The sequence below is a fragment of the Panthera onca genome, chromosome B4, assembly GCF_046562875.1.
Source record: "Panthera onca isolate mPanOnc1 chromosome B4, mPanOnc1 haplotype 2, whole genome shotgun sequence".
NCBI lineage: Eukaryota > Metazoa > Chordata > Mammalia > Carnivora > Felidae > Panthera > Panthera onca.
The window spans coordinates 118,855,029-118,880,274 of NC_138345.1; the positions used below are offsets into that span (position 1 = coordinate 118,855,029).

General features: G+C 39.7%; 1 protein-coding gene and 2 non-coding genes across 7 annotated transcripts in view; all 3 read left to right on the top strand.

The window, feature by feature from the left end:
- Positions 1-1,549: 1,549 nt before the first annotated feature.
- TRNAD-GUC (transfer RNA aspartic acid (anticodon GUC)) lies at positions 1,550-1,621 on the top strand. Its single transcript has one exon. It is a non-coding gene; the product is annotated as a tRNA-Asp (tRNA).
- Positions 1,622-2,213: 592 nt separating this feature from the next.
- Positions 2,214-2,285, top strand: TRNAW-CCA (transfer RNA tryptophan (anticodon CCA)). Its single transcript has one exon. It is a non-coding gene; the product is annotated as a tRNA-Trp (tRNA).
- An 11,451-nt stretch (positions 2,286-13,736) lies between these two features.
- The window catches only part of TMPO (thymopoietin), a 31,045-nt gene continuing 19,535 nt past the window's right edge, over positions 13,737-25,246 (top strand). For 2 of the 5 annotated variants that reach the window (XM_078449570.2, XM_078449571.2), the window contains exons 1-2: positions 13,839-14,402; positions 23,147-23,273. In XM_078449570.2, coding sequence (XP_078305696.1) covers positions 14,124-14,402; positions 23,147-23,273 — 406 coding nt within the window. In that variant the 5' untranslated portion in view covers positions 13,839-14,123. Of the gene's footprint in view, positions 14,403-23,146; positions 23,274-25,246 lie in introns of all 5 variants that reach the window. The other 3 variants (XM_078449572.2, XM_078449573.2, XM_078449569.2) reach the window with 2 other exon arrangements.

The following is a 25,246-nucleotide window of genomic DNA, read 5'->3' on the forward strand; positions in this document are numbered from 1 at the left end:
TTGAAACATTCAATAACATCGATTGTCATCATACTATTCACCTCCTGAGAGTTCTATGCTCTCTACTGCCAGTCAGATTTTAACCTTTACTTTCACCAGTGCTGACAGTGAGGAGTCTCTAAGCTCCCTTACCCTGTTCAGGTTAATTATCCTCTCTTCCTTTCCATTTTAGGGAAATGGACAGCAGGTGCTGAGTTTCCTGCTCCATGATCTCTGCTGACTCAGGCTGCTTCTTCATTTCCCTAGGGAGGAAAAAAAAAAGTAAGAACACAATGTGTGAACACTGGCATAGGTTTATCACAGCTTAGGTGGAGAGGATGATGTCTCTTCTGAAGGGACAGAATTAAGCCTCTTCTCCTACCAGGTGGGGGAGGGGTGAAGACAGGCGGTTTTGCCAACTGAGAGACCTGGGACAAATCCTTTCAATCTTACAAGGAAAAAGACGTCAGCATAGTTATCACAGTGCCCTTTGGACTTCACAAAAGTTATTTGAAAATCAGAAGTAGGAGGAGGCCACAGACCGTGGAAGTTTTTTGAGGCCTTTGGTGTATTTAAAAGTGGAAAAAATATGCCAAAACAGGCCTCAGAAATTACTATTTTTCAAAAGTCTGGATTAAATAATCCCTTTCATCAGATGGAAAGCACCCTGTAACCTATGACCAAAAAAAAAAAAAAAAAAGAAAGAAAAAAAATAGTAGTAATTCATAGTACACTACAAGGAATGGATTCCTTAAGACATGTAAGCTTAAGTTCTGCAATGAAAACTTTCAGTCATGTCTGCGACTCTGTGAATTTGCATTAATGTCAAAAGTTTATGTGTAAGGTCCTCCTCAGAACAGGTTTGATCCTGTTTATGAAAAAGCTAAAGACGGTACAAATTAGCACACCTTCCTAACCCTATGTTTAATTAATGGCACATCCTTGTTTTGAATTACTTAAATGTATTATTATTTTACCACTTACGTGTTTGTCATTTTCGAGTAAACTGTAGACGCCTCAGGAAAGAGACCGAAATACAGAAAAAAAAAATCAGCTAACAGGATTTCATCTGGCCTCAGCTGGTCCAATGCATGAGCCCTCTGGTGTAACAAAAGCTTACAAATTGTTTGAGGAGGCACTGTACTGTGGGACAACCCTGGCAGCCCTGGACATCTGGCAACCATATGATATCCTTGGACTTCGACTTCAGAATGAAAATACAAGTAAGTGAAGGTAAAGTTCTGCTTCAACTCACATCCTCTTGGTCACTATTAAATAAAAAACTCTAAAAAGAAACCTAAGTCATCTGGAAAGTATAAAGAGCTCCGGAAAATTATTTTCAACAATTCACCACCACTAAAACTGGAAGCGCATTTTGTTTCACTTATTCTAAATAATTTACTCTTTCCACGGACGAAGAGTCCAAGGTGCCCAAAGGGGATAGAGAGCAGGCAGAGGTCCAGGTGTCCGGATTGTCACACTTCCGGGTGGCAAGCGGAAAGGAAAGTAGCCTAGGGAGGGAATCTTTTCCACTTTTGAAGGGATATTTGGGAAGAACAAAAGCGACAGCTCCTCGTTAGTATAGTGGTTAGTATCCCCGCCTGTCACGCGGGAGACCGGGGTTCAATTCCCCGACGGGGAGACCGGCAAATTTTATTAATCCAACTGCTCAACTATGAGGTGTAAACCTGCTGACATATACAATACATAATATCCTCTGTAAGCGCATCTTTTAAAAATGGTACTTTTAAGCTTAACACTGACGGTGAAATAAAACCATACCCTGAGAGCAATGCTTTATACAACTGGCGCTAGCTACCAGGGGCTAGCTGGCAAAGACGTGCGCTTGCGCAGAAACGCCCGACAAATTCCAACTGGAGGTCACGAACTCCGCGCGCGCAACCCGGGGGGGAGGGGAGAGGGAAGGCGGAGTTCCGCGCCTAAAGGGGCGGGTAAGAACGGAAATTGCTTGCTATAGAAGAGGAAGGAACAGTTTCCCTTGACCCTGGGGACTCGACTGAAAGGGAAACTCCGTTCTCCCGCTTCCTTTGGTTCCTTCCCAAGTTAGGTAGAGGATTAGCGGTCAGTAAAATTTGGGTGCCAAAAGGATTAGTCTCCAGTTCCAATCTGTACTGGCTGGAGGGGCAAGGAGAGACGTGAAGAAAAAAAATGCGTCCGGGAGAAGCGCCATGATACTTGAGTCCTAAGAAACTGCGCGAGCCACAGCCCAGCAGGACCTCGTGGCGCAACGGTAGCGCGTCTGACTCCAGATCAGAAGGCTGCGTGTTCGAATCACGTCGGGGTCATGAGGCTTTTATTCTTTTAAGCCACTAACCTCTAGAGACCTAGGATTATTCCCGCCATTTTTTAAAAATGCCTTTAATTTTAAGATTAAATCTTCCTCCTTCAAATGTTAACCTAGTAATCCTTAGTCTGCGAAAAGACAAATCTGTCTTTATATTATAGAGCCTTAAGGCTAGTGGCTTTGTACTGTTTTGCTTCGTAAAGTGAGTTTTCTGTCATTTAATGTGCATGATACATAGAAATGTATGTATGGACCATTACTACTGTGCATTAGTGGGTGTATCAGCCCAACGGCCTTCACAAGAAATGAACAAGCCATTTTTCCCAAAACGGTATTAGACCCTTTGCCTTTCGAAAGCAAGTACAATAGAGTAAAATTTTCTAACTTTGAATATCATGGCAGTTTATATGTCTTAGCCTGTGTGCCAATAAACAATCTTACGACGTGTGATTAGTATCCTACTATTACAAACTGGCACACGCAGGAATAGGGACCTGCCAAGGGTCACCAAAGTTTCCAGACAAGACTGGCTGCATATCCTTGTCTTTACTAAATGTTTTATAATGAAGGTGGAAAAAAATGTCCAGAGAATGTGCTAGAAACCATTGGACTTAAGTGACGTATTGATGCCCCCTTTATATTTTCACTAATTCAGGTGAGTGGGGACAAAAGTCAGACATTCAACTTTCAACTATTAATCTTTTTAATAAGGAGCAAAGCTTACTTACTCACCTTTGTAAGTTCCAGCACTCTTAGTACGGAATAGTGCCTTACAGGCATATGTCAAACATTTGTTGTACAAAAAAAATGAATAGCAAGTTGAGAAATATTTTTAGATTTTTATTGGCTATGTTCCATAAAAGACCCGGAGTTTTTCTGTTCAGTGTTTTGAAAACATCAAATACTAATTTCTTATGATTTAACCTAATGTAGCCAGTGTAGCTGGACATTATATTTTCACTTTGTGTAGTTTGTTCTTTCTCCTATTTGGATGGATTAAGATTAGACCATCCATTTCAACAGATATGGCCCACCAACTATGATGAGCCTAATACTGTGCTCAGCACTGAGGAAAAGGATACACTGAGTAAAGTACCTAAATACTATAATATATTGGGCTAAGTACCCTGAAAATAAGAACAGAGTAGTATGGAGATGCTAAAATAGGGACATTAACTCTGCCTTGGTTAGTAGCTCAAAGCCTCATAAAGGAGGATCTTGAAAAATAAAATTTTCCTATTGACTTTAAGACGTTTATCCAGTAGACATATTTGAATGCCTTCTATAAGTTGAGCACTGTCCATAATGTCCCTCAGATCTGGTTTTTTCAACCTGAGGTTTATATGAGTTTGCTAGGACTGCTTAGGAGTTCAAGATCGAAGTGACAGCAGGGCTGTTTTCTTCTGAGACCTGTTCTTGGCTTATAGATGGCCACCTTCTCACTGTGTCCTCAATGATCATACCTCTGCATGTGCACACCTCTGATGATGTCTATGTGTTCAAGTTTTCTTTTATAAGTAAACTAGTCAGTTTGGATTAGGGCCTGCTCTAATGGCCTCGTTTTAACTTAATTACCTGTTAACAGTCCTTGTCTCCAAATATCGTCACATTTTGAGGTACTGAGGGTTAGGGCTTCAACATATGAATTTTGAGGGTATACAATTCAGTCCATAATAGAAGTTATGTTCCCTCTCCCCCAGCAACCTTTGCATACATATCATATATCTGTAACAATACTTGCTTGATCTTAGCTTGGATCAAGCATGTTATCTTATTTGTACAAAATCATACTCTTGAAAGGTGAATGTGTAATGTTACCTGCTAATCATTTTGTTATGGCAGCCCTAGCAAACTGATACAGCTTCTTTGGAGAACTGCTAGTTCTCTAGTATGGCTGGAGAGAAAGAGACAGAAAGCTATAGAGGTAAACAGGAGTCAGATCACTCAGAACCTTCTAATTTAGATTTTATTCTGAGGGCAATGCAAAGCTATTATTCAAGACTGTGACCAGCTCTGGCTTTACAAAGAGTGAAAAAAAAAACCCAAAAAGGTGGCTTAGAGCTGTTATTTCCAGACAGTTTCCTATGAATAAGTTAGAAATGCAAATATTCTGGCCCCCATACCTACAGATTCAGAAAAATCCGGGGACAGGGCCTAGCATTTAACCACCAGTGTTAACCAGGCCTTCCAGGCCTTCTGATCCCAGCTAAAGTTTAAGAACCACTGGCCTATACAGCAAGGCCAGAATGGAGGTCCCACTTACCTCACAGAGTTGTTAAGAGAATCAAATCAAGCACAGCATAGGAAATATGGTCAGCGATATTACAACAGCATTGTATGGTGACAGATGGTAGCTACATTTGTGGTGAGCATAGCATAAGGTATAAGAGAAGTTGAGTCACTGTGTTGTACGCCTGAAACTAATGTAACACTGTGTGTCACCTATACTCAAAAATATTTTAAAAATAATCAAATGAGATAAAATACAGAAAAATGTTGTAAAGCAGTACATACACGTCATTATTTATACTGCTACAGCTCTAAAGCAGTCACTTCACAGGTTCCAGCTACTTTCCAAGTTTGGACGTCTGTACTTTCTTAGAATAGCCCATTTGCTAACTTGCTATAACCTTGAAACAACTTAAAATCCAACACTTTATTTTTTTAATTTAAATTTTAGTTAACATACAGTGCAATATTGGTTTCAGGAGTAGAATTTAGTTATTCATCACTTATGACACCCAGTGCTCACCACAAGAAGTACCCTCCTTAATACCCATCACCCATCTAGCCCATCCCCCACCCACCTCCCTCCATCAACCCTCAGTTTGTTCTCTATCATTAATAGTCTCTTGCGGTTTGTTTAGCTTTCTTCTCTTTTCCCCCTCCTTCCCATATACTCATCTGTTTGTTTCTTAAATTCCACATATGAGTGACATCATATAGTATTTGTCTTTCTCTTATTTTGCTTAGCATAATATATTCTAGCTCCACCCACATCATTGCCAATGGCAAGATTTCATTCTTTTTGATCACCGAGTAATATTCCATTGTAAATATATAAACCACCTCTTTGTATATACACCACCGATATTTGGGCTCTCTCCATAGTTTGGCTATTGTTGACAATGCTGCTATAAATATCAGGGTACACATACACCTTCAAATCTGTATTTTTATATCCTTTGGGTATAGAGCGAAGAGTACAATTGCTGGATCATAAGGTAGTTCTATTTTTAGTTTTTTGAGGAACTTCCATACTGTTTTCCAGAGTGGCTGCACCAGTTTGCATTCCCACCAACAGTGCAAGAGGGTTTCCCTTTCTCTGCATCCTCGCCAACACCTGTTGTTTCTTGTGTTAATTTTAGCAATTCTGACAGGTGTGAGGTGGTATCTCATTGTGATTTTGATCTGTATTTCCTTGATGATGAGTGATGTTGAGCATCTTTTATATGTCCGTTAGCCATCTGGATGTCTTCTTTGGAAAAGTGTTTGTGTCTTCTGCCCATTTCTTAACTGGGTTGTTTTTTGAGTGTTGAATTTGAGAAGTTCTTTGTAGATTTTGGATACTAATCCTTTATCAGATATGTCATTTGCAAATATCTTCTCCCATTCTGTAGGCTACCTTTTAGTTTTGTTGATTATTTCCTTCAGTGTGCAGATTTTTTTTTCTTTCTTTTTTTTTTTTTTTTTTTTTTTTTTTTTGGCAGAAGCTCTTTATCTTGATGAAGTCCCTGTAGTTCATGTTTGCTTTTGTTTCCCTTGCCTGCAGCAACATGTCTAGTAAGAAACTGCTCCTGCCAAGGTAAAAGAGGTCGCTGCCTGTGTTCTCCTCTAGGATTTTGATGGTTTCCTTTCTCACATTTAGGTCTTTAATCCATTTTACATTTATTTTTGTGTATGGTATAAGAAAGTAGTCCAGTTGCAATCTTCTGCATGTTGTGTCCAGTTTTCCCAACACCATTTGTTGAAGAGATGGTCTTTTTTTTCCATTGGAAGTCTTCCCTGCTTTGTCAAAGATTAGTTGACCATGTAGTTGAACACTTCATTTTAACTTCTACAACCATTATATAGGAATGATGTCAAGAAAGAGGCTCTGAAATACAGATCCATATTTGAATTCCCACTTAATAGACCTGTGATTTTGTTCTGTTTCACTAGAAATGTTCCAGTCATTTATCCTTCCAAATGAATTTATCCACTGGCATAGAATGCTCCGAGCATTTATTTCACCTGTTTAATAAATTAGGTTTCTCTTTTGAGATTTTTTTTTTTTTCCTAGAGAGAATGTGAGCAGGGGAAAGTAGCAGAGGGGGTCAGGGTGAGAATCTCAAGCAGGCTCCACCGTCAGCATGGAGCCTGACACAAGGCTTGATCTCATGACCCTGAGACCATGACCTGAGCTGAAATCAAGAGTCTGATGCTCAACCGACTGAGCCACCCAGGCACCCCGAGACTGTTTTTAATCAGGTTCCTAAGACTCATGTACCCTAGATGAACTGATAAAATGGAGCCTTTGGAAATACAAAACTGAAAGACTCTGAATTCTGATAAGCCAAGGGATTTTCCAATTTCTCAAACTAATTCAAAAAGAAAAGTAGTTATGTTTATAAAAATCATGTGTTCATTGTGGAAATCTTGAGAAACACAGAAAAAATAAGAAAGAAAATAAAAATCATTTGTGCCCCAACACCTAGATGAAATTACCACAAACATTTTGGTCCAGGGGCGCCTGGGTGGCTTGGTCAGTTAAGCATCTAACTCTTGGTTTCAGCTCAGGTGGCTCAATCGGTTACACATCTGACTCTTGGTTTTGGCTCAGGTCATGATCTTGTGGCTGGTGAGTTCACACCCTGCATTGGGCGCTGCACTGACAGCGCAGAGCCTGCTTGGGATTCTTTGTCTCTCTGCCCCTCCCCTGTGCATGTGCTCTATCTCTCTCTCTCAAAAATAAATAAACATTAAAAACAATTTTGGTCTAGGGGTGCCTGGGTGGCTCAGTTGATTAAGTGTCTGACTTCAGCTCAGGTCATGATCTCACAGTCTGCAAGTTCGAGCCCTGCATCAGGTTCTGTGCTGACAGCTCAGAGCCTGGAGCCTGCTTCAGATTCTGTGTCTCTCCGTCTCTCTGTCCCTCCCCCATGCTCGCTCTCTCTCTCTCAAAAATAAATATTAAAAAAATTTTTTTTGGTCTATGTTCATTTAGGTTTTTTTCTATGTGTATATTTTTAAATATACACATATCCCTACACACTTCAGTTTTTATAGAACTGAGATCTTACTCTGATATGGTTCTCTACTTTTTTCTACTTATTTTCTACTTAATGTGGTATTGTGAACATCTTCTTATATATTTTTTTAATGTTTTTATTTTTACTTTTGAGAGAGAGACAGAGACAGAGCATGAGCAGAGAGGCACAGAGAGAGAGGGAGACACAGGATCCAAAGCAGGCTCCAGGCTCTGAGCTGTCAGCACAGAGCTCGATGCGGGGCTCAAACTCACAAACCATGAGATTGTGACCTGAACCAAAGTCAGACATTCAACTGACTGAGCCACCCAGGCACCCCATCCTCTCCTATTATTAAAAAAAAGTCAATAATGTTTGTCATCTGCTTTGTTTGAGGTGACACTTTTAAATTCAGAACCAAGCAAAACGAGATAATGAAGAACAAAAAAGTCAGCTCTATGTTAATAACATTAAGAAGTTCAAAATGGGAAATGAAGGCAGTTAGTTATGCAAGTGATTTATGAAAAAATCATAAGTTTCAGAACAGTTTTCTGACAAAGTAATTCCATTGATTTATTTTTTAAGCTGTGGCTTCACATAGGAATATATTTCCTGTTTCTGTAGGTTTTGGGTATCAATGCTATAATTTTAAAGATTTTTTGTAATCTATACCAAGATAAATAAATAAATAAATAAATAAATAAATAAATAAAACCTAATACCAATTTCAACAGAAAATATAAAAAATTTTTATATTGTATGAATAAAACAAAATAAAATGCCAAGTCTTTTTTTTTTTTTTTTTTTTTTTTCCCAATTAAGAAATTTCACAGGGCGGTACAGCATGTGACTCTTGATCTCAGAGTTGTGAGTTCAAGCCCCATGTTGGTCATGGAGCCTATTTAAAATTAAAAAAAAAAAAAAAGTAAGAAATTTCACAGATAATGACTCAACAAATCAAGTCCTTGAGCAGGAGAGAAGGATGAGATCCAGGGTACAAGTGACAGAGTTCTCTCTGATAGTTCTCTCTTCCATTGAAACAAGAAAAATTCATTTGCATGGAACCACAAAGACCCCGAATAGCCAAAGCAATCTTGAAAAAGAAAACCAAAGCAGGAGGCATCACAATCCCAGACCTCAAGCTATACTACAAAGCTGTAATCATCAAGAAAGTATGGTACTGGCACAAGAACAGACACTCAGATCAATGGAACAGAATAGAGAACCCAGAAATGGACCCACAAACGTATGGCCAACTAATCTTTGACAAAGCAGGAAAGAATATCCAATGGAATGAAGACAGTCTCTTCAGCAAATGGTGCTGGGAAAACTGGACAGCAACATGCAGAAGAATGAACCTGGACCACTTTCTTACACCATACACAAAAATAAACTCAAAATGGATGAAAGACCTAAATGTAAGACAGGAAGCCATCAAAATCCTTGAGGAGAAAGCAGGCAAAAACCTCTTTGATCTTGGCCACAGCAACTTCTTACTCAACACATCTCCGGAGGCAAGGGAAACAAAAGCAAAAATGAACTACTGGGACCTCATCAAAATAAAAAGCTTCTGCACAGCAAAGGAAACAATCAGCAAAACTAGAAGGCAACTGACATAATGGGAGAAGATATTTGCAAATGACATATCAGATAAAGGGTTAGCATCCAAAATCTATACAGAACTTCTCAAACTCAACACCCAAAAAACAAATAATCCAGTGAAGAAATGGGCAAAAGACATGAATAGACACTTCTCCAAGGAAGACATCCAGATGGCCAACCGACACATGAAAAAATGCTCAACATCACTCATCATCAGGGAAATACAAATCAAAACCACAAGGAGATACCACCTTACACCCGTCAGAATGGCTAACATTAACAACGCAGGCAACAAGAGATTTTGGCGAGGATGTGGAGAAAGAGGATCTCTTTTGCATTGTTGGTGGCAATACAAGCTGGTGCAGCCACTCTGGAAAACAGTATGGAGGTTCCTCAAAAAACTAAAAATAGAACTACCCTACAACCCAGCAATTGCACTACTAGGCATTTATCCATGGGATGCAGGTGTGCTGTTTCGAAGGGACACATGCACCCCCATGTTTATAGCAGCACTATGAACAATAGCCAAAGTATGGAAAGAGCCCAGATGTCCATCGATGGATGAATGGATAAAGATGTGGTATATATATACAATGGAGTATTACTCGCAATCAAAAAGAATGAAATCTTGCCATTTGCAACTATGTGGATGGAACTGGAGGGTTTTATGCTAAGTGGAATTAGTCAGAGAAAGACAAAAATCATATGACTTCACTCATATGAGGACTTTAAGAGACAAAACAGATGAACATAAGGGAAGGGAAACAAAAATAATATAAAAACAGGGAGGGGACAAAACAGAAGAGATTCATATATATAGAGAACAAACTGAGGGTTGCTTGGAGGGGTTGTGGGAGGGGGGATGGGCTAAATGGGTAAGGGGCATTAAGGAACCTACTCCTGAAATCATTGTTTCACTATAAGCTAATTTGTATGTAAATTTTAAAAAATAAAAAAAGAAAATTAAAAAAAAGAAACAAGAAAAATGCAAGAGCAAATGGGTACAGATGTGACCTTCTGAAGTTGAGACATTCCCTGTAGATGGTTTCTAGTCTCTCAAATATGATGCAAGTTCTCTGGCTGAAAATGAGGACAGGTGGGGGAAAGGATATGAGAGATGTGAGTAGAGAAGTCAAAGTATGAATGATTCATCCAGAGAATGAATAGTTTTGCCAGCCAGTTGAAGTGCTCCCGTGAGGTATGAGGTCATAAATTAAAAGCAGTCAGTCCTTTCGTATGATTTTTCTATAGCAATCTTTGCTAACTTGGATGCAAGCAATGGAATGGAAAAGTTTGTTTCAGCAGGGCTTAGTCCAAGCAAGACTGGGTTTCTACTTTGAGGTTCCTTCAAGTGAGAAAGATAGAGACATTGGGGTAAGAGAGTTGAAAATGTTTGCAAAAGAGCGATTACAAGGATTGATCAAGGACTCTACGTTGGGTGAGTTGGAAGTATTGATGATGTCAGAAGCATATTAATAGACTTTTTTTTAAGTGTTGGGCTTAATGGATTGAGGGTGTTAATAGGTCAGTGAGAGTATATTAAATGAGCTGAGGGGAAAAGGCTAGTGATTGACAACTGGGATGCTTGAAATGGACAGTTAGAAGGTAAAAGAGTTATTGATGACACCGTTCAGAATATTACCACTTGGAGTGGATGGATGAAATAGAATAGAGGAACAAATTGTTGGAGATGAAGAGGTCAAAGATCTGAAAGGCCAAGTGCTAGGAGTGCCTGGCTGGCTCAGTTGGAAGAGCATGTGACTCTTGAGCTTGGGGTCATGAGTTTGAGCCCTATGTTGGATACAGAGATTACTTAAATAAATAAATAAACTTAAAATAAATAAAAATAATAGGCCAAGTGCTGGTTGCATGGTCCACCTGTAAAAATGTTAAATTCACAGAGAATATAGACAGGGATGGTGGAGAAACCTAGAGCAAGGAAAAACAGCCTATAATATCTGAGGGAGAGTGGTCAGGTTGATAAATGATAAAGATGGTAAAGGGTGATTTAGTCAGGTGTATAAACTTCAAATGTTTTTGAAGGAGGAAAGAGGAGAAATAGTTTTGAAGTAGTCATTGGGAACAGAGAGGCCACCCAGGCTCTGTCCTCTTGGTCTTAAGATACATGGAGTATGAAGAAAAAAATAACTTCTACTTAGGAGCCCTACAGCAGAGTAAAAGCAAAAGCTACCTTCATCACTAAAAATTAATAGTTCTGGGGATATACCTGATGTGTGTAGGACAATTCCAAGTCTGAATTTGACAAGTCATGACTTTGTGATGTAGAAAGGCAATCTCAATGTCTGATAGCTTACGATATCAACCATGTCTACTGACATGGTTGTAGAATCTGCAAGTAACCTCCAATTGATAGTGTCTAGAGATAAGAAAGAAGAGTTAATTAATGAAAGGGAATGAAAATTGTTTTTGCTCAAGGAATATTCATTTCAAGCATCTGGAATGTAGTGGGTTTTTTTGTTTGTTTGTTTGTTTAAAGATCGTTTCTTAATCTCTATACCCAACGCTGGGCTTGAATTTACAGCCCTGAGATCAAGAGTCACATGCCCCCTAGAATGCAGTTCTTTGAGAATTACATTCTTTAATGTTGGCCTGTAAGGCATAGTATTGTGTCTATTTAAAACAACTTGAAAACACAAACACCTTGCAGACTCAACAGGTGATTTTTTTGTGGGTTTTTTTTTTTTGGTTTGTGGTTGCAAAGCAGGAAAAATTATTGTTTCCAAGGATTAAACTGCGTAGAAAATGGAAAAATATGTGGTGCAAGGACCCTATGAAAAAAGCCATTGCCCCATTCTCAGGTGGTTCAGTGACTTCAGCATTGTATTCTACTCACATAAAAATTTAGGTAGAATATTATCTTCAGGGATCAGTGATGCCTCCTTCTCTAAGGATCTATTTCAGGGACCAAGCTGCTCAGGTATCCTCAGACGACACGGCAGCAGTCAGAGCCCAGAACTCTTCTATGTCCCACCCTGGTCACATCCTATATAGCCCTGGTAACTCTGACCCTTTTCAGGTACAGCAGCAAAACCTACCTCTTAAAAACTATTAGTACAGTCAGGCCAGAGCCAAATTTTTCCCCTAGCAAGTTAACAATATAGCAGGATAATTCGCTAATTCAATTAGGGTAGAATAGACCCATCATTGCTGAGATTATGCAGACTGGGACTGTCCCACGTGCATTAATTAATTTGTGGGGTTACCAGTCAGTGCAAACTCATGGTCCTTTGCCTCTCAGTTCAGTTCCGCCTATGAAGAAAAATGCAATTGCTTATGTGCCCAGGGAAGCCATGGGGAGAAAAATGAGATAACTTTCACAAAACATCCTAAAAATGTACAAAATAAATTGCTAGTTAAAATGTTTTAATTTGTATTACTGAGCTTATTACTATTGCTTAAATATCTGTAAAAACTGAGTTTTAGAAAATAAATATAAAATTGCCCCTAGCTAAAGAATCCATCATTAAACAATGTCTCCTCAATTTGAGCAAAATAAAATGACTTAACTCACAGGTAACATTTTTAGTGAAGGCATTTTTTAAAAACTTACCCAAATTTAAACAACCATGCAGAAATCAGATAAACATTTAAAAAAATTTTTTAAGCAGCTTATAAAGCAGTCTGGAGGTCAGAATTCTAGGGAAATGATTCAGGTCAGTTTCTTTCTTGGAAGAAAGCATCTTGGAACATCTATATTCGTAAGAAACACAAGTATTTGTCATCAGTGGCATTTGCTTTCAGGAAGACATTTTAACTTCATGAAATTTCTGAGACTTTTTATATGGATCAGTAATATGGGTTTGATTAGGATTCCCGTCCTGATTATAGCTCACCAGGGTCCTCTGTGATTAAAATCTAGGTATGCACCATCTCCGTTATCTTAAGTTGCCCATTAAAGTATTCCTAGATGTTTCGCTTCGTCTTGCTGTATTATTTAACATTAGGTTTAAGTTATGGTAAGATACTTATGGGTATAAGGATCTAATCCAGAGATGCTCTCAACAAAAATGCAGTTGTGCCCCATCTGTTCAAAATTAAATAATTTATAAACGTCCCAACCTGTAGGCTAAGAAGCAAATAGAATATTTGACGATACAATTTTGTCACAAATTCGGGGGCATTTTAAAGTGCCCAGGAGCCTAGCTTTTGCTTTTCCTGGATTTCAGGAACAAAAGAAGCCTGCGCAAGCAGAGAGAGGGATTTAACTGCTTGCTCTCCCCTTTGATCCCCACAGGTAAAACAGATCAAGGAGGAGTGCCGAAGAGCACGCATCGCTCCTTTTCTTTCCCTTCAGGGCGAGTGTATGGGGAAGGAAAGGCTGCGGTCATTCTTCTGTAAATCAGTGTCCTACGATTGAGAAAGGCCCAGCCCCTGGTCCTCGCAGCTGGCGTGAAACTCGGCCCCTTCGAAGGCGAGCGACCCTGGAGAGGAAAGGTTCTTCTCAAGCAGGGCGGGGGAAGGAAACCGCACACAGAAGAGTACTACTTGTCCCTTATCAGCGTCTTAGGGGAAGGGTGGAGAAAAGGGAAACAGAAACGGGCCAAGCCTCCAAGGCTCCCGCCCGAGCGGCTTTTAAACTGCGTTTCTACCACCTCTCGCACCGTGCCGTGGCTAATGGAACCCGCGCGAGGGCTCCCACCAATCACCGCTCGGCTTCCTCCCACCGCGGGCCAATGGCGGCGCGCGTTCTTGGGGCGTGGGCGAAACAAGCTGCTCTCTCCTCGCTTGTGTAGTGTGTGGGCTGGGGTTAGTGGGGGCTCTTATCTTAGCCGCACTTGGTCCGCACTTGGGCTCGGTGGGCTTTTGTGTCCGGCTTTTGCTTTGCTTTGTGTGTGGGAGTTTTTGCTTTGCTCTGCGGCGCTCCTCCCGGGCGGGAGCCGTGAGGCTCAGAGGCGACAGCGCGGTCCCCCCCGCCCCCGGGCAAGGAGCGAGCGCGCCGGCGTGAGCGGCGGGTGTGAAGGCTGCGGGGAAAGGGATTCGTCGCGGAGATGCCGGAGTTCCTGGAGGACCCCTCGGTCCTGACGAAAGAGAAGTTGAAGAGTGAGTTGGTCGCCAACAATGTGACGCTCCCGGTCGGGGAGCAGCGCAAAGACGTATACGTGCAGCTCTACCTGCAGCACCTCACGGCGCGCAACCGGCCGCCGCTCGCCGCGGGCGCCAACAGCAAAGGGCCTCCGGACTTCTCCAGCGACGAGGAGCGCGAGCCCACCCCAGTCCTCGGCTCCGGAGCCGCGGTCGCAGGCCGCAGCCGGGCCGCCGTCGGCAGGGTAAGGACGCCCGGCCGGGGCCACAAAGGCGGGCGATTGGCGGTTGTCGCCCTCCTCCCCCCACCTCCGCCGCCCGCGCGCGCTCGCCGCCCTCCCTCCTTGGCGCCCCCTCGGGCCTCCTTGGCGGCGGGGCTGCCCCCGCGCCCAACCCGGAGGCTGGCCTTTGGGTCTGCGGACGCAGGGTTCGGCTCCTTTGCCTCCTTCGCCGCGGGCTTGCAGGCTCTGGAAGGGGAGGTCGCTGGAGGGGAGAGTCGCGAAGTTGGGGTCGCGGGGCTCGCGGGTGTGTGTCTGGAAGGTGTGAAGTTGGCGTTTGCTCTTCTGTGACGGGGGTGATTGGTGCGCGTGGGTACCTCGGTGTTCCTTGACCGCCAAGAGTGGTATTTCGACGGCGACTTCTGTGCCGGATTCGAAAGCCCTTGAGGGTCGGCCTGAAACTGCTGTAGGTTACGTTCGAACGTTTTCCCGCTTTATTAACTGAAATGACTGGTAACCGAGGCCCAGAGCGCTCCCTGGAGGGCAATTTGTGACATATTCATTTCTAACCAAAATTTGAAATAATGAAATTCCCGCCTTTTTATGGTTTTGCATATGGAGGGCTTTTTGAACGGTTTTTGTTTTTCTTGTTTGTTACTGTTTGTCCAGCAACAGGCCGTCTTTTGGCGGGGCAGTGTTACTCTAAATTGAAATGAACACTTAACATCTTTAAGCAGTTATAAACACTCAGATGTTTGGAAATTCTAGTTTCTAAGGGCTTGGATTTTGTATTTTTTTCCCTTTTTGGTAAATTTTGCATGAGAAAAGGAGAGATTTCAGAACCCGGAGATACTTATTTCTTGGCATTCTGATATGTCAGTAACTGCAATTTGGAATATCTAAATCTAGGTAAATCTCAGATTGGTTCTGGCAGACTCATGTTTTGTTTCAGAATTGCTTTTCTGTGAGTTTTTATATGCTGCTTTGTGTGAACTGCCTACTTCTCACATTTCAAATCATGATGAGAGTGTAGTTGAAACTAGTGATTGGATGTAACTTTGTAAGACATTGTGGAGTTTAGAGTTGTTGAGTTTTGATAACTTAAAAGTACTGCTTCTTTCGAAGTTGTGTTGTTTAACTTTAGTTTTTAAAACTCTGATGTGTTTTTCTGGACTGCCCAGGTGGGAATGAGAAAGATGTAATAGATGTAGGTTTAACTGAAAATCTTAGCCTGGGCTCTAGAGAAATTGAAAATCTTATGTCTTAAGTCAGTGCCTGGCACGTAGTAGTGTCAAATATTTATTCATTAAATAAAAGACCAACTGCATCTTACTGCTTCAGATGTCTGTTTTTGTGGATTTGAAGAAAGCCAACTTACTTCTCCATAATAAAGAGAAATTTACTTTCAAAGTAAAGCATATCCATTGTCTTGTTTTTCTCCAACCCCTCTGGAAAAGATATTCAAATGACTTTAGTCAAGATTTTGTTGGAAGTGCAATCTTTTCCATTTAAATCAGCACACTTAAAAAAGTCTTCTGTATAAAAAAAAAAAAAAGTCTTCTGTAGAACTCTATAGTGTCTCTGTGCAAACGTATTCTTGAGCCATGGAAGTACTTGGTTGTGTTTACGATAGGATTATTCATTTTTTTTTTAATGTTTATTTTAGAGAGAGAAAAAGAGAGCGGGGTAGGGAGAGAGAGGCTCCAAGCGGGCTCTGTGCTGACAACAGAGAGCCCGATGTGGGGCTGAACCCACAAACTGAGATCCTGACCCGATCCGAAGTTGGACGCCCAACTGACTGAGCCACCCAGGCACCCCTGTTCTTATTTTTAGGATTCATTTTAAACAGAAAACATCATCTTGGTTTTGATGTTTAGAGAATATTTCCCAACTAATATAATACCACGTTAAAAAATACCATCATCTTGGTTTTGATGTTTAGAGAATATTTGATGTTTAGAGAATACATCATCTTGGTTTTGATGTTTAGAGAATATTTCCCAACTAATATAATACCACGTTAAAAAAACACCAGTTTTTTAAAAAAGCATGTCCTGCCTGGGTGGCTCAGTCATGATCTCATGGTTCCTGGGTTCAAGCCCCACATTGGGATCTGTGCTGACAGCTCAGAGCCTGGAGCCTGCTTCAGATTCTGTCTCTCCCTCTCTCTCTCTGCCCCTCCCTGCTTGCACTGTGCCTCTTTCTCTCTCCAAAATAAATAATCCTTAAAAAAAATTTTTTTTAAAGTATGTCCCAATCTACCCTGTTTTCTTGGGGGTGTAAAAATTTCAGTTATCCAACACTTTTGAGTTCCTACCAAGTGCTCTAACAACCAGAGATTGATTTCTGCAGACCCTGCCAACCATAACCATATAATTATTTAAATTTGTTGGGTTTTTTTTTTTTTTTTTTTGGTATGTTAATTGATCATGTCATGTTTGTTATTTACACATTTTATCTTAACAAATTTCTCATGTTACCAGAGTTGATCAGCACCATGCAAATAAATTCTGGGTGAAAGGAATTAACATTTTAATAGAATCTACAATGTCCAGTGGCATGCTAAGCCCTTTATATTTCATTTAATGTTTTAGTCTGTATAGAGGAAAACTATTTCATAGGCATAGAAGCCATAGTCTTCTCTGCCTTGGGTATTTGAAGCTCAAATACCCAAGCCTTGGCCAGGCTTAATGGCATGAACAAATTGAAAAAGTTAATAGTGATTATTTGGTCAGTAGCATCATTTTCTGCTTTAAAGCACATTAAGTAAAAGTGACTTATAATTTAACTTAGGAATCTGATAGACTTTACCAGGCATAGGAAAAATATCTTGAGTTGAGAGGGAAAGAATCTTAGGGTATCTATAATAATAGATGAAATTATTCTCCATGGCACATTCCTCTTATATGTACAATATTTTATATCATGGCAATTTTAGCCTTATATGTAGTAACAATATAGTTACATTTTTTAAAGAGTATTTATAACCTAGGAGAAAGTCAAATTATGTTGGAGAGTTGTAGATTAGGCAGATTTTTTAAGTGCTAAATTTTTTTTAGTTTATTTAGTTTTTGAGAGAGAGAATGGGAGAAGCAGAAAGAGGATCCCAAGCCCACTCCTTAGTCAGTGCAGAGCCTGGTGCGAGGCTCGAACCCAGGAACTGCAAGATCAGAACCTGAGCTGAAACCAAGAGTTGGATGCTTAACCGATTGAGCCACCCAGGTGCCCCTAAGTGGTAAATTTTTAACTTTTTTTTTTTTTTTTAAAGTAGGCTCCCGCCCCATGTGGGGCTTGAACTCATGACCCTGAGATTGAGTCATGTGCTCCACTGGCTGAGCCAGCCAGGTGGCCCAGCTTTTAACATTTTAAAAATAAATCAAACATTACTGTGGATTTGACCAAAGACATAGCAGTTGCCTTCCATTTAAACATGGGTTTATGAGGAGTTGGGTTTTGTTTTTTTTTTTTTTTGTTTTGTTTTGTTTTTTAATGTTCATTTCTTTTAAGAGACAGAATGCTAGTGGGGGAGAGAGGCAGAGGGAGAGAGAATTCCAGGCAGGCTCCATGCCCAGAGTGGAGCCCTACATGGTTCTCCATCCCACGACTGTGAGAGCACACACAAGTGGGGGAAGAACAGTGAGAGGCAGAGAGAGAGAATCCCAAACAGGTTCTGCAGTGTCAGCACAGAACTCAACACAGGGCTCAAACTCACCGAACTGAGAGATCATGACCTGAGCCAAAATCAAGAGTCAGATGCCTGACTGACTGAGCCACCCAGGGGCCCCAGAATATTTTTAATTAAAGGAGAACCCCTTTCCATTTCAGCCATAGCCATGGTTTCTTAGATTCATTTGGTGTGATATGACAAAAATATTAGCATATTCAAAATTTGGTTTTTGGTTTTAGTTTTCTGTTAAACTTTTTATTTTATGCATCTTGATGACACCAGCATTTTTAGGTGTTAAAATTACCTGGATTGCAGACAGAAAAATAAACATTCAAAAAGTTGGCAATCTGCCTTTTTGTTCTAAGGTGCAAAGCAGTTGTAGCTATTTAGAATCTAATGGAGCATAGCATTCTTGAATGGTCTGATCAAGTGGATCATGAATTCTTAAGAAATATTTAAAGACATGGAGGACAACAGTAAAAAGTATGTTAATTAAATCATAAATTGACTACCATAGTCTACAATAAGGTGTTAAGTGTGGACTTCTGAATCAGAGTTACATAGTACATTAAATTTCCAGCTCTGACACTTATTCAGAGGACCTTCTTGAACGATGAACATTGCCTATCAGATCAATTTTCACCTGGAAAATAGGAATAATCTAGTAACTACTAGTAGCTACTTAATTGAGGATTACAAGAGATAATTTGTTAAGGTGTCTAGTGCTCAGCAGTTGATCCCTATTAAAACATGTGATTTCTGAAATTTTTTGTGTTTACTTAGCGCCAGAGCAATACAATGTTACCATAATATTTTTTTTTCAGAATTGGATGAGGTAACTTTGTGAAAGTGATGTATGCATACTTTGTTCAAATGTTACTATATTGCTAGAGTTAGCTGTGCATCTTTGAACTTCAGTTTCCTCTCTTGTAAAATGGGGGTGTTAGTATCTATTTCATAGGATCTTTAGGATTCTATAATACATGTAAGGAAGGTACTCAGAACACAATTTGGTACATACTAAGTGCTCAGTAGAATCTATTTTATAAAAATAATTATTGTTATACTAATCTTGCTACTAATGGTAGAAATTTAAAAATAGGAGTAGCTGGGGGCTCCGGGCTGGGTCAGTCAGTAGGGCATGCAACTCTTATTAATCTCAGGGTCATGTGTTCAAGCCCTTCGTTGCTCATAGAGCCTACTTAAAACTTAAAAAAATGAAAATAATAGTAGCTCATAGGTGATATCAAAGAACTGTTGGATTTTAAAGTTGAAAAAGACATTAGAGATCATCTGGTAGTTGGGAAGAAACTGGAGAACAGTGCCTGGCACATACTAGGTACCTAGTATTTTTAACTGAATGAAACTAAGAGTATGTGATTTTACTTAAAGGAATAAAATTCTCATAGTCTCATGGTTTGTGAGTTCGAGCCCCACATCTGGCTCTGTGCTGACAGCTCAGAGCCTGGAGCCTGCTTTGGATTCTGTGTCTCCCTCTCTCTCTGCCCTCCCCTGCTTGCACTGTGTCTCTCAAAAATGAATAAATGTTTAAAAAAAATTTTTTTTTCTAAATGGCATTACATTTCTGGAACTTTTCTCCCTACAAATTAAAAATAAAAATCAGGTAGCCTGTTATGAACTCCTGCTTTGCTTGACTTAGCATAAGCTGGTTTGTTGGCCTCAAGATTTCTTTGTACAGCTGTAATCTTTCATTATGTTTTAAGAAAATATTAAGAGTTGGTTTTCTGCTTGATTTGATAAGCCCTTGTTATTTTAAAAAAAAATTTTAATGTTTATTTATTTTTGAGAGAGAGCACAAGCAGGGGAGAGACAGAGAGGGAGACACAGAATGCAAAGCAGGCTGTAGGCTCTGAGCTGTCAGTGCAGAGCCCAACACGGGGCCCGAACCCATAAATTGTGAGATCATGACCTGAGCCCAAGTTGGACACTTAACTGAGCCACCCAGGTGCCCAACCGACTGAGCCACCCAAGCACCCCAAGTCTTTGTTATTTCTTAATAAGAAATGGGTTTTTAAGAATGACCTATTTTTCCCTTCCCAGATGACACTCATTAATTCATTCAAGAAAACAGCTATCAACTACCTACTCCTTTGTCAGTTCTTTTTAAATTTTAGATGCTTGGGATACATTATGAATATGACAGTGCCTCTTCTTTCTGCTACCCTCTTAAATGCTGCATCCAGAACACCTGAGATACACATTAAAATACAGATTCTCAGGCCCAAGATTAGATCTCAGAATGGGGTTAATTAAGACTTTTTAAAATAGGGGTAACTTCCAGAAGTTTTGAGGTTTTGATAACAAGCCAGATTTAGGGACTATTGCTCAAGGAGTTTTTCTGGAGAAGATAAAGTATGTTTACAAATAGGTGGAACTGGGGCGCCTGGGTGCCTCAGTCGGTTGAGCATCCGACTTCACCTCAGGTCACGATCTCGCGGTGTGAGTTCGAGTCGGGCTCTGGGCTGATGGCTCAGAGCCTGGAGCCTGCTTCTGATTCTGTGTCTCCCTCTCTCTCTGCCCCTCCCCCGTTCATGCTCTGTCTCTCTTTGTCTCAAAAATAAATAAACGTTAAAAAAAAAAATTAAAAAAAAAAAACCAAATAGGTGGGACTGGTGAGTGCCAAAGAAAGAGATTTCTTGAAAACCTCAGGCTTCTGTAAGAATTAAAATTTTTGAATGTTTTGTTGATAGTAGAATTTGAACATTCTTAGAGTGGGAGGTGATTTTCTTTTATTTAAAAGTATGTTATACAAGGAAGTTTTTCTTCCCAACCTGTCCACACTTTTTTGGAAAATTCAAGTAGGTCACTAACACAAGATTTGGTCTATTTGATTTTTAAAAAGTGTTTAAAGAATGCAAGGCTATGTTGTATAAACTCTTAGATTCTTGGCAACTTTTGATATCAATGTGTAAGTTGCTTAAAGATTTGAGCCTGATCCTAAACTAGCACAATATGTGTATTAAAGCTTTCTGAAAGTACCATCAGTTTCACAGCAATTTTTTAGTTAAAAGATTTCTCTTGAATCGATATCATTATTCTTATTAGCAGTTATCTTTAAAAAATAATTTCTCATAATCTTGCTTTATATAAAATATTTCAAATTTTAATTTTGCTAAAAAATTACTTTTTGGAAATCCTATAACTTTATTTTTTTATTTATTTTTAAATATAATTTATTGTGAAGTTAGGTAACACACAGTGTGCACTTGACTTCGGGAGTAGATTCCCATGATTCATCACTTACTACAACACCCAGTGCTCCTCCCAACAAGTGCCCTCCTCAATACCCATCACCCATTTTCCTGTCTCCCCTGCCTCTCCTCCATCAACCCTGTTCTCTGTATTTAACAGTCTTCTTATGGTTTGCCTCCCTCTCTGTTTGAAATTATTTTTTCCCTTTCCCTTCCCTCATGGTCTTCTGTTAAGTTTCTCAAATTCCACATATGATTGAAAATATGGGATACTTTTTCTCTGACTGACTTATTTCACTTAACATAATATCCTAGTTCTATCCATGTTGTTACAAATGGCAAGATTTCATTCAGAAATTCTTTTATTTTTTAATGTTTGTTTATTTTTGAGATAGAGTGCCAGAGCACAAGCGGGGAGGGGTAGAGAGAGGGGGAGAGGAGATCCAAAGCAGTCTCCGTCTTGACAGCAGAGAGCCTGATGTGGGGCTCAAACTCAAAAACCATGAGATCAAGACCTGAGCCAAAGTCTGCCACTCAACCAACTGAGCCACCCAGGCACCCCAAAAATAGAAATTCTAATACATGGCCAAATCATGCCTGATTTTTCTTTCTCCCCCTCAGCATCATTGAAAGTAAGCAGTCCATACAACTATGGTTTTCACCATTTTGCATAAAATATTTCTAGAATGCAGTATTTATTTTTAGTTTTTTAATGTTTGTTTTTGAGAGAGAGAGAGACAGAGCACAAGCAGGGGAGGGACAAAGAGAGGGAGACACAGAACCCAAAGCAGGCTCAGGCTCTGGGCTGTTAGCACAGAGCCCGGTGTGGGGCTCAAACTCATGGACCGTGAGATCACAACCTGAGCTGAAGTCAGACACTTAACTGACAAAGCCACCAAGGCACCCCTAGAATGCATTATTTTTTCTTTTAATTAATCTCTATACCCACCGTGGGGCTCGAACTCACAACCCCGTGAACAAGAGTCACATACTTTGCCTGAGTCAGGCAGTTGAAAGACACAGTATTGACTCATTTGCCCAAAATAGAAATTTGGGCCTAAACTGACTTTGATACTTGTAGCCATTATTCAAACAGCTATTTCTTGTTCAATTCTCTGAGGCTTTCTGGGGTTACTGAGGCATTTTGTAGGGCTATTTGCCATAACCCTAGAAGACACCCACACTTCTGCTTTCTTCTCTTGTTTAACCTTGGAAGGTTTATATTTTTCCAGCAAATACTGCCATTGCTTAAGTTATGCTGAAAACTTCCTTTGAAATTTCTCTCAAAGCTTGTTCCATGTTCTCTGAACTTTTCTAAGTGAAACAGTCATATAGAACTAAATGTGCTGACAGAGCTGTACCAAGAGGTGATAGTCAAAAAGTTTGACTTCCTTCGTGGTCAGACACCGGCTACTAAAGTACTGAATATTCACCTGGGTTTCATAGATTCTGATATGCTTGTTTAAATTAAAGGAAATCATTTTTAAATATAACTAAGAAATATCTTTATGGTAAAGTCGTAAGCTCTTATAGAATAATTTAAATTTTTAAGGATTATTTAAGTGGTCAGTAGTAGTAAATTGTATCTCTGATTATCTGGGTGAAAGTCTTTAAACCCTTGCTGTTTACTTTTGAATTTTTGATGACGCCACCTCCTCTTTAGATAGGTAAGCCAAAACTGTTTTTAATAGTAATGTTTAAAAATTTGAGTTGTTACAATTAAACTTAAAAAATATCTTCAAATAATGAGTTGCTCTTAATAAAATTGCTAAGGCCTAATAAAGCTATAAATTGGAGGGTGAATTTGCATGTTTATATTGTATACAGTGTGACTTATAAAATAGGTGAACACTTTAATTCATGTGGAAATGATAACCGGACTTTGTTTACAGAAAGCCACAAAGAAAACTGATAAACCCAGACTAGAAGATAAAGATGATCTAGATGTAACAGAGCTCACTAATGAAGATCTTTTGGATCAGCTTGTGAAATATGGAGTGAATCCTGGTCCTATTGTGGGTAAGTTGGTAAGATTTCAAGTTATCTTTTCTGTAAGTGCCCCAAATTGTTTTCCTGTCTTGTCTAGCAGTTAGAGTTTAGGTTCTAAGGACCAGTGTGTCATTAATCATTTATATGACCAGGACACAATTTCTTTAACTATAAATAAGGAAAATAAAATGAGAGAAATGAACTTAGATAATCTCCAAGATTACCTCTGTTGTTGAAATTATTTCATATTGTGCTCATGTCACAGCTACCTGGTGAGACATAGGAGTCTTACATGACAATTGAGGAAAATTTGAAGTGACACAGCTGGCCACATTCATCCAAGTTAATAAATTAGTGACGGATTTGTTAATAGAACTCAAGTTAGGGATGCCTGGGTGGTTTAGTTTGGTTAGGCATCCGACTTCAGCTTAGGTCACAGTCTCACCACCGTTCATGAGTTCCAGCCCCACATCGGGCTCTGTGCTGACAGCTCGGAGCCTGGAGCCTGCTTCGGATTCTGTGTCTCCCTCTCTTTGCCTCTCCCCAGTTCCCACCGTCTCTCTCTCTCTCAAAAATAAATAAACATTAAAAAAAAAAAAAAGAAACTCCATCAATTCTTAGCATAGTACCCATTTTCAGTTATCATTAAAATTAACATTTTTAGGGGCGCCTGGGTGGCTCAGTCAGTTAAACGTCCAACTTCAGCTCAGGTTATGAACTCGCTGTCGGTGAGTTTGGGCCCCACGTCGGGCTCTGTGCTGATAGCTCAGAGTCTGGAGCCTGTTTCAAATTCTGTGTCTCCCGCTCTCTCTGCCCTTCCCCCTCTCTCTCTGCCCTTCCCCCTCTCACAGTCTGTCTCTGAAAAATGAATAAACCTTAAAAAAAATTTTTTTTTAAATAACATTTTTAAAGTCTTGTTTTGACTGGAATTCAAGAATGATCCCTTAAAGAACAAACTAAAAGAAAACTTGGAACTTAATATAATATACTGGATTTCCATCATTTGGTTACTGTCAGTGATTTTGCAAGGCTGGTTTTGCTTTAATTCTGGAGGGTCTTGACAGTAACCTCAAGATGAGAAAGGTCTATTTTGGTCTTCTAAGTTATGTAAAATTTTGAACACTGGAAATTTGAATTTTTTTTTAATTTAATTTTTTTTGGAGCAAGCGAGAGAGCATGTGTATAAGCAGGGGAGGGGCAGAAGGAGAGAGAGGAAAGAATCCCAAGCAGGCTCCATGCTGATAGTGTAGAGCCCAACACAGGCCTCTATCACACAAACCCATGAGATCATGACCTGAGCTGAAATCAAGAGTCTGAGCCACCCAGGTGCCTCTAGATTTGTTTTTTTTTGTTCTATAGGTAAAGTTGCAAACAAGAATTTAGAATGTTTTTCTTTTGTTTTAAACATAGTACTTCCACATAGCTGGTAATAAGCCTGTGAATATAACTACTAACAGATATTTGATATTTAATTTTTTCATTTAAAATTCCAAAAGGGAGATGCTGCAAATATGTGTATTGTGTATCAATGTACGTATTATATATATTGGTATACCAGCTGTTCATTGTTTCCCAGCTTTATTGAGGTATACTTGACAAAAGTTGTATTATATGGTGTGTGCGTTTAACTTGATGTTTTTGTAGACGTATATATTGTGAAATAATCAACATGATCAAGCCAATTAACGTCCATCACCTCACTGTTTTATTTTGTGTCTGAATGTGTAGTGAGAGCACTTAAGGTCTACATTTTTCACAAGTTTCAGGTGTATTCTTAACTATAGCCCATTCTGTACATTAGATTTGCAGAACTTAGTCATCTTGCAGAAATTTTGTACCCTTTGACAACATCTTTCCACTTTCCCCTCCCTAGCTGTTCATCTTACAGCTACTTATGTAACATTTTGAGATCTGTGTTGTTTCTTAAAAAAAAGTGTATTATCATTGTAATCATCTTTTTTTTTTTTTTTTAAGTTTATTTCTTTGTTTTGAGGGAGAGAGCA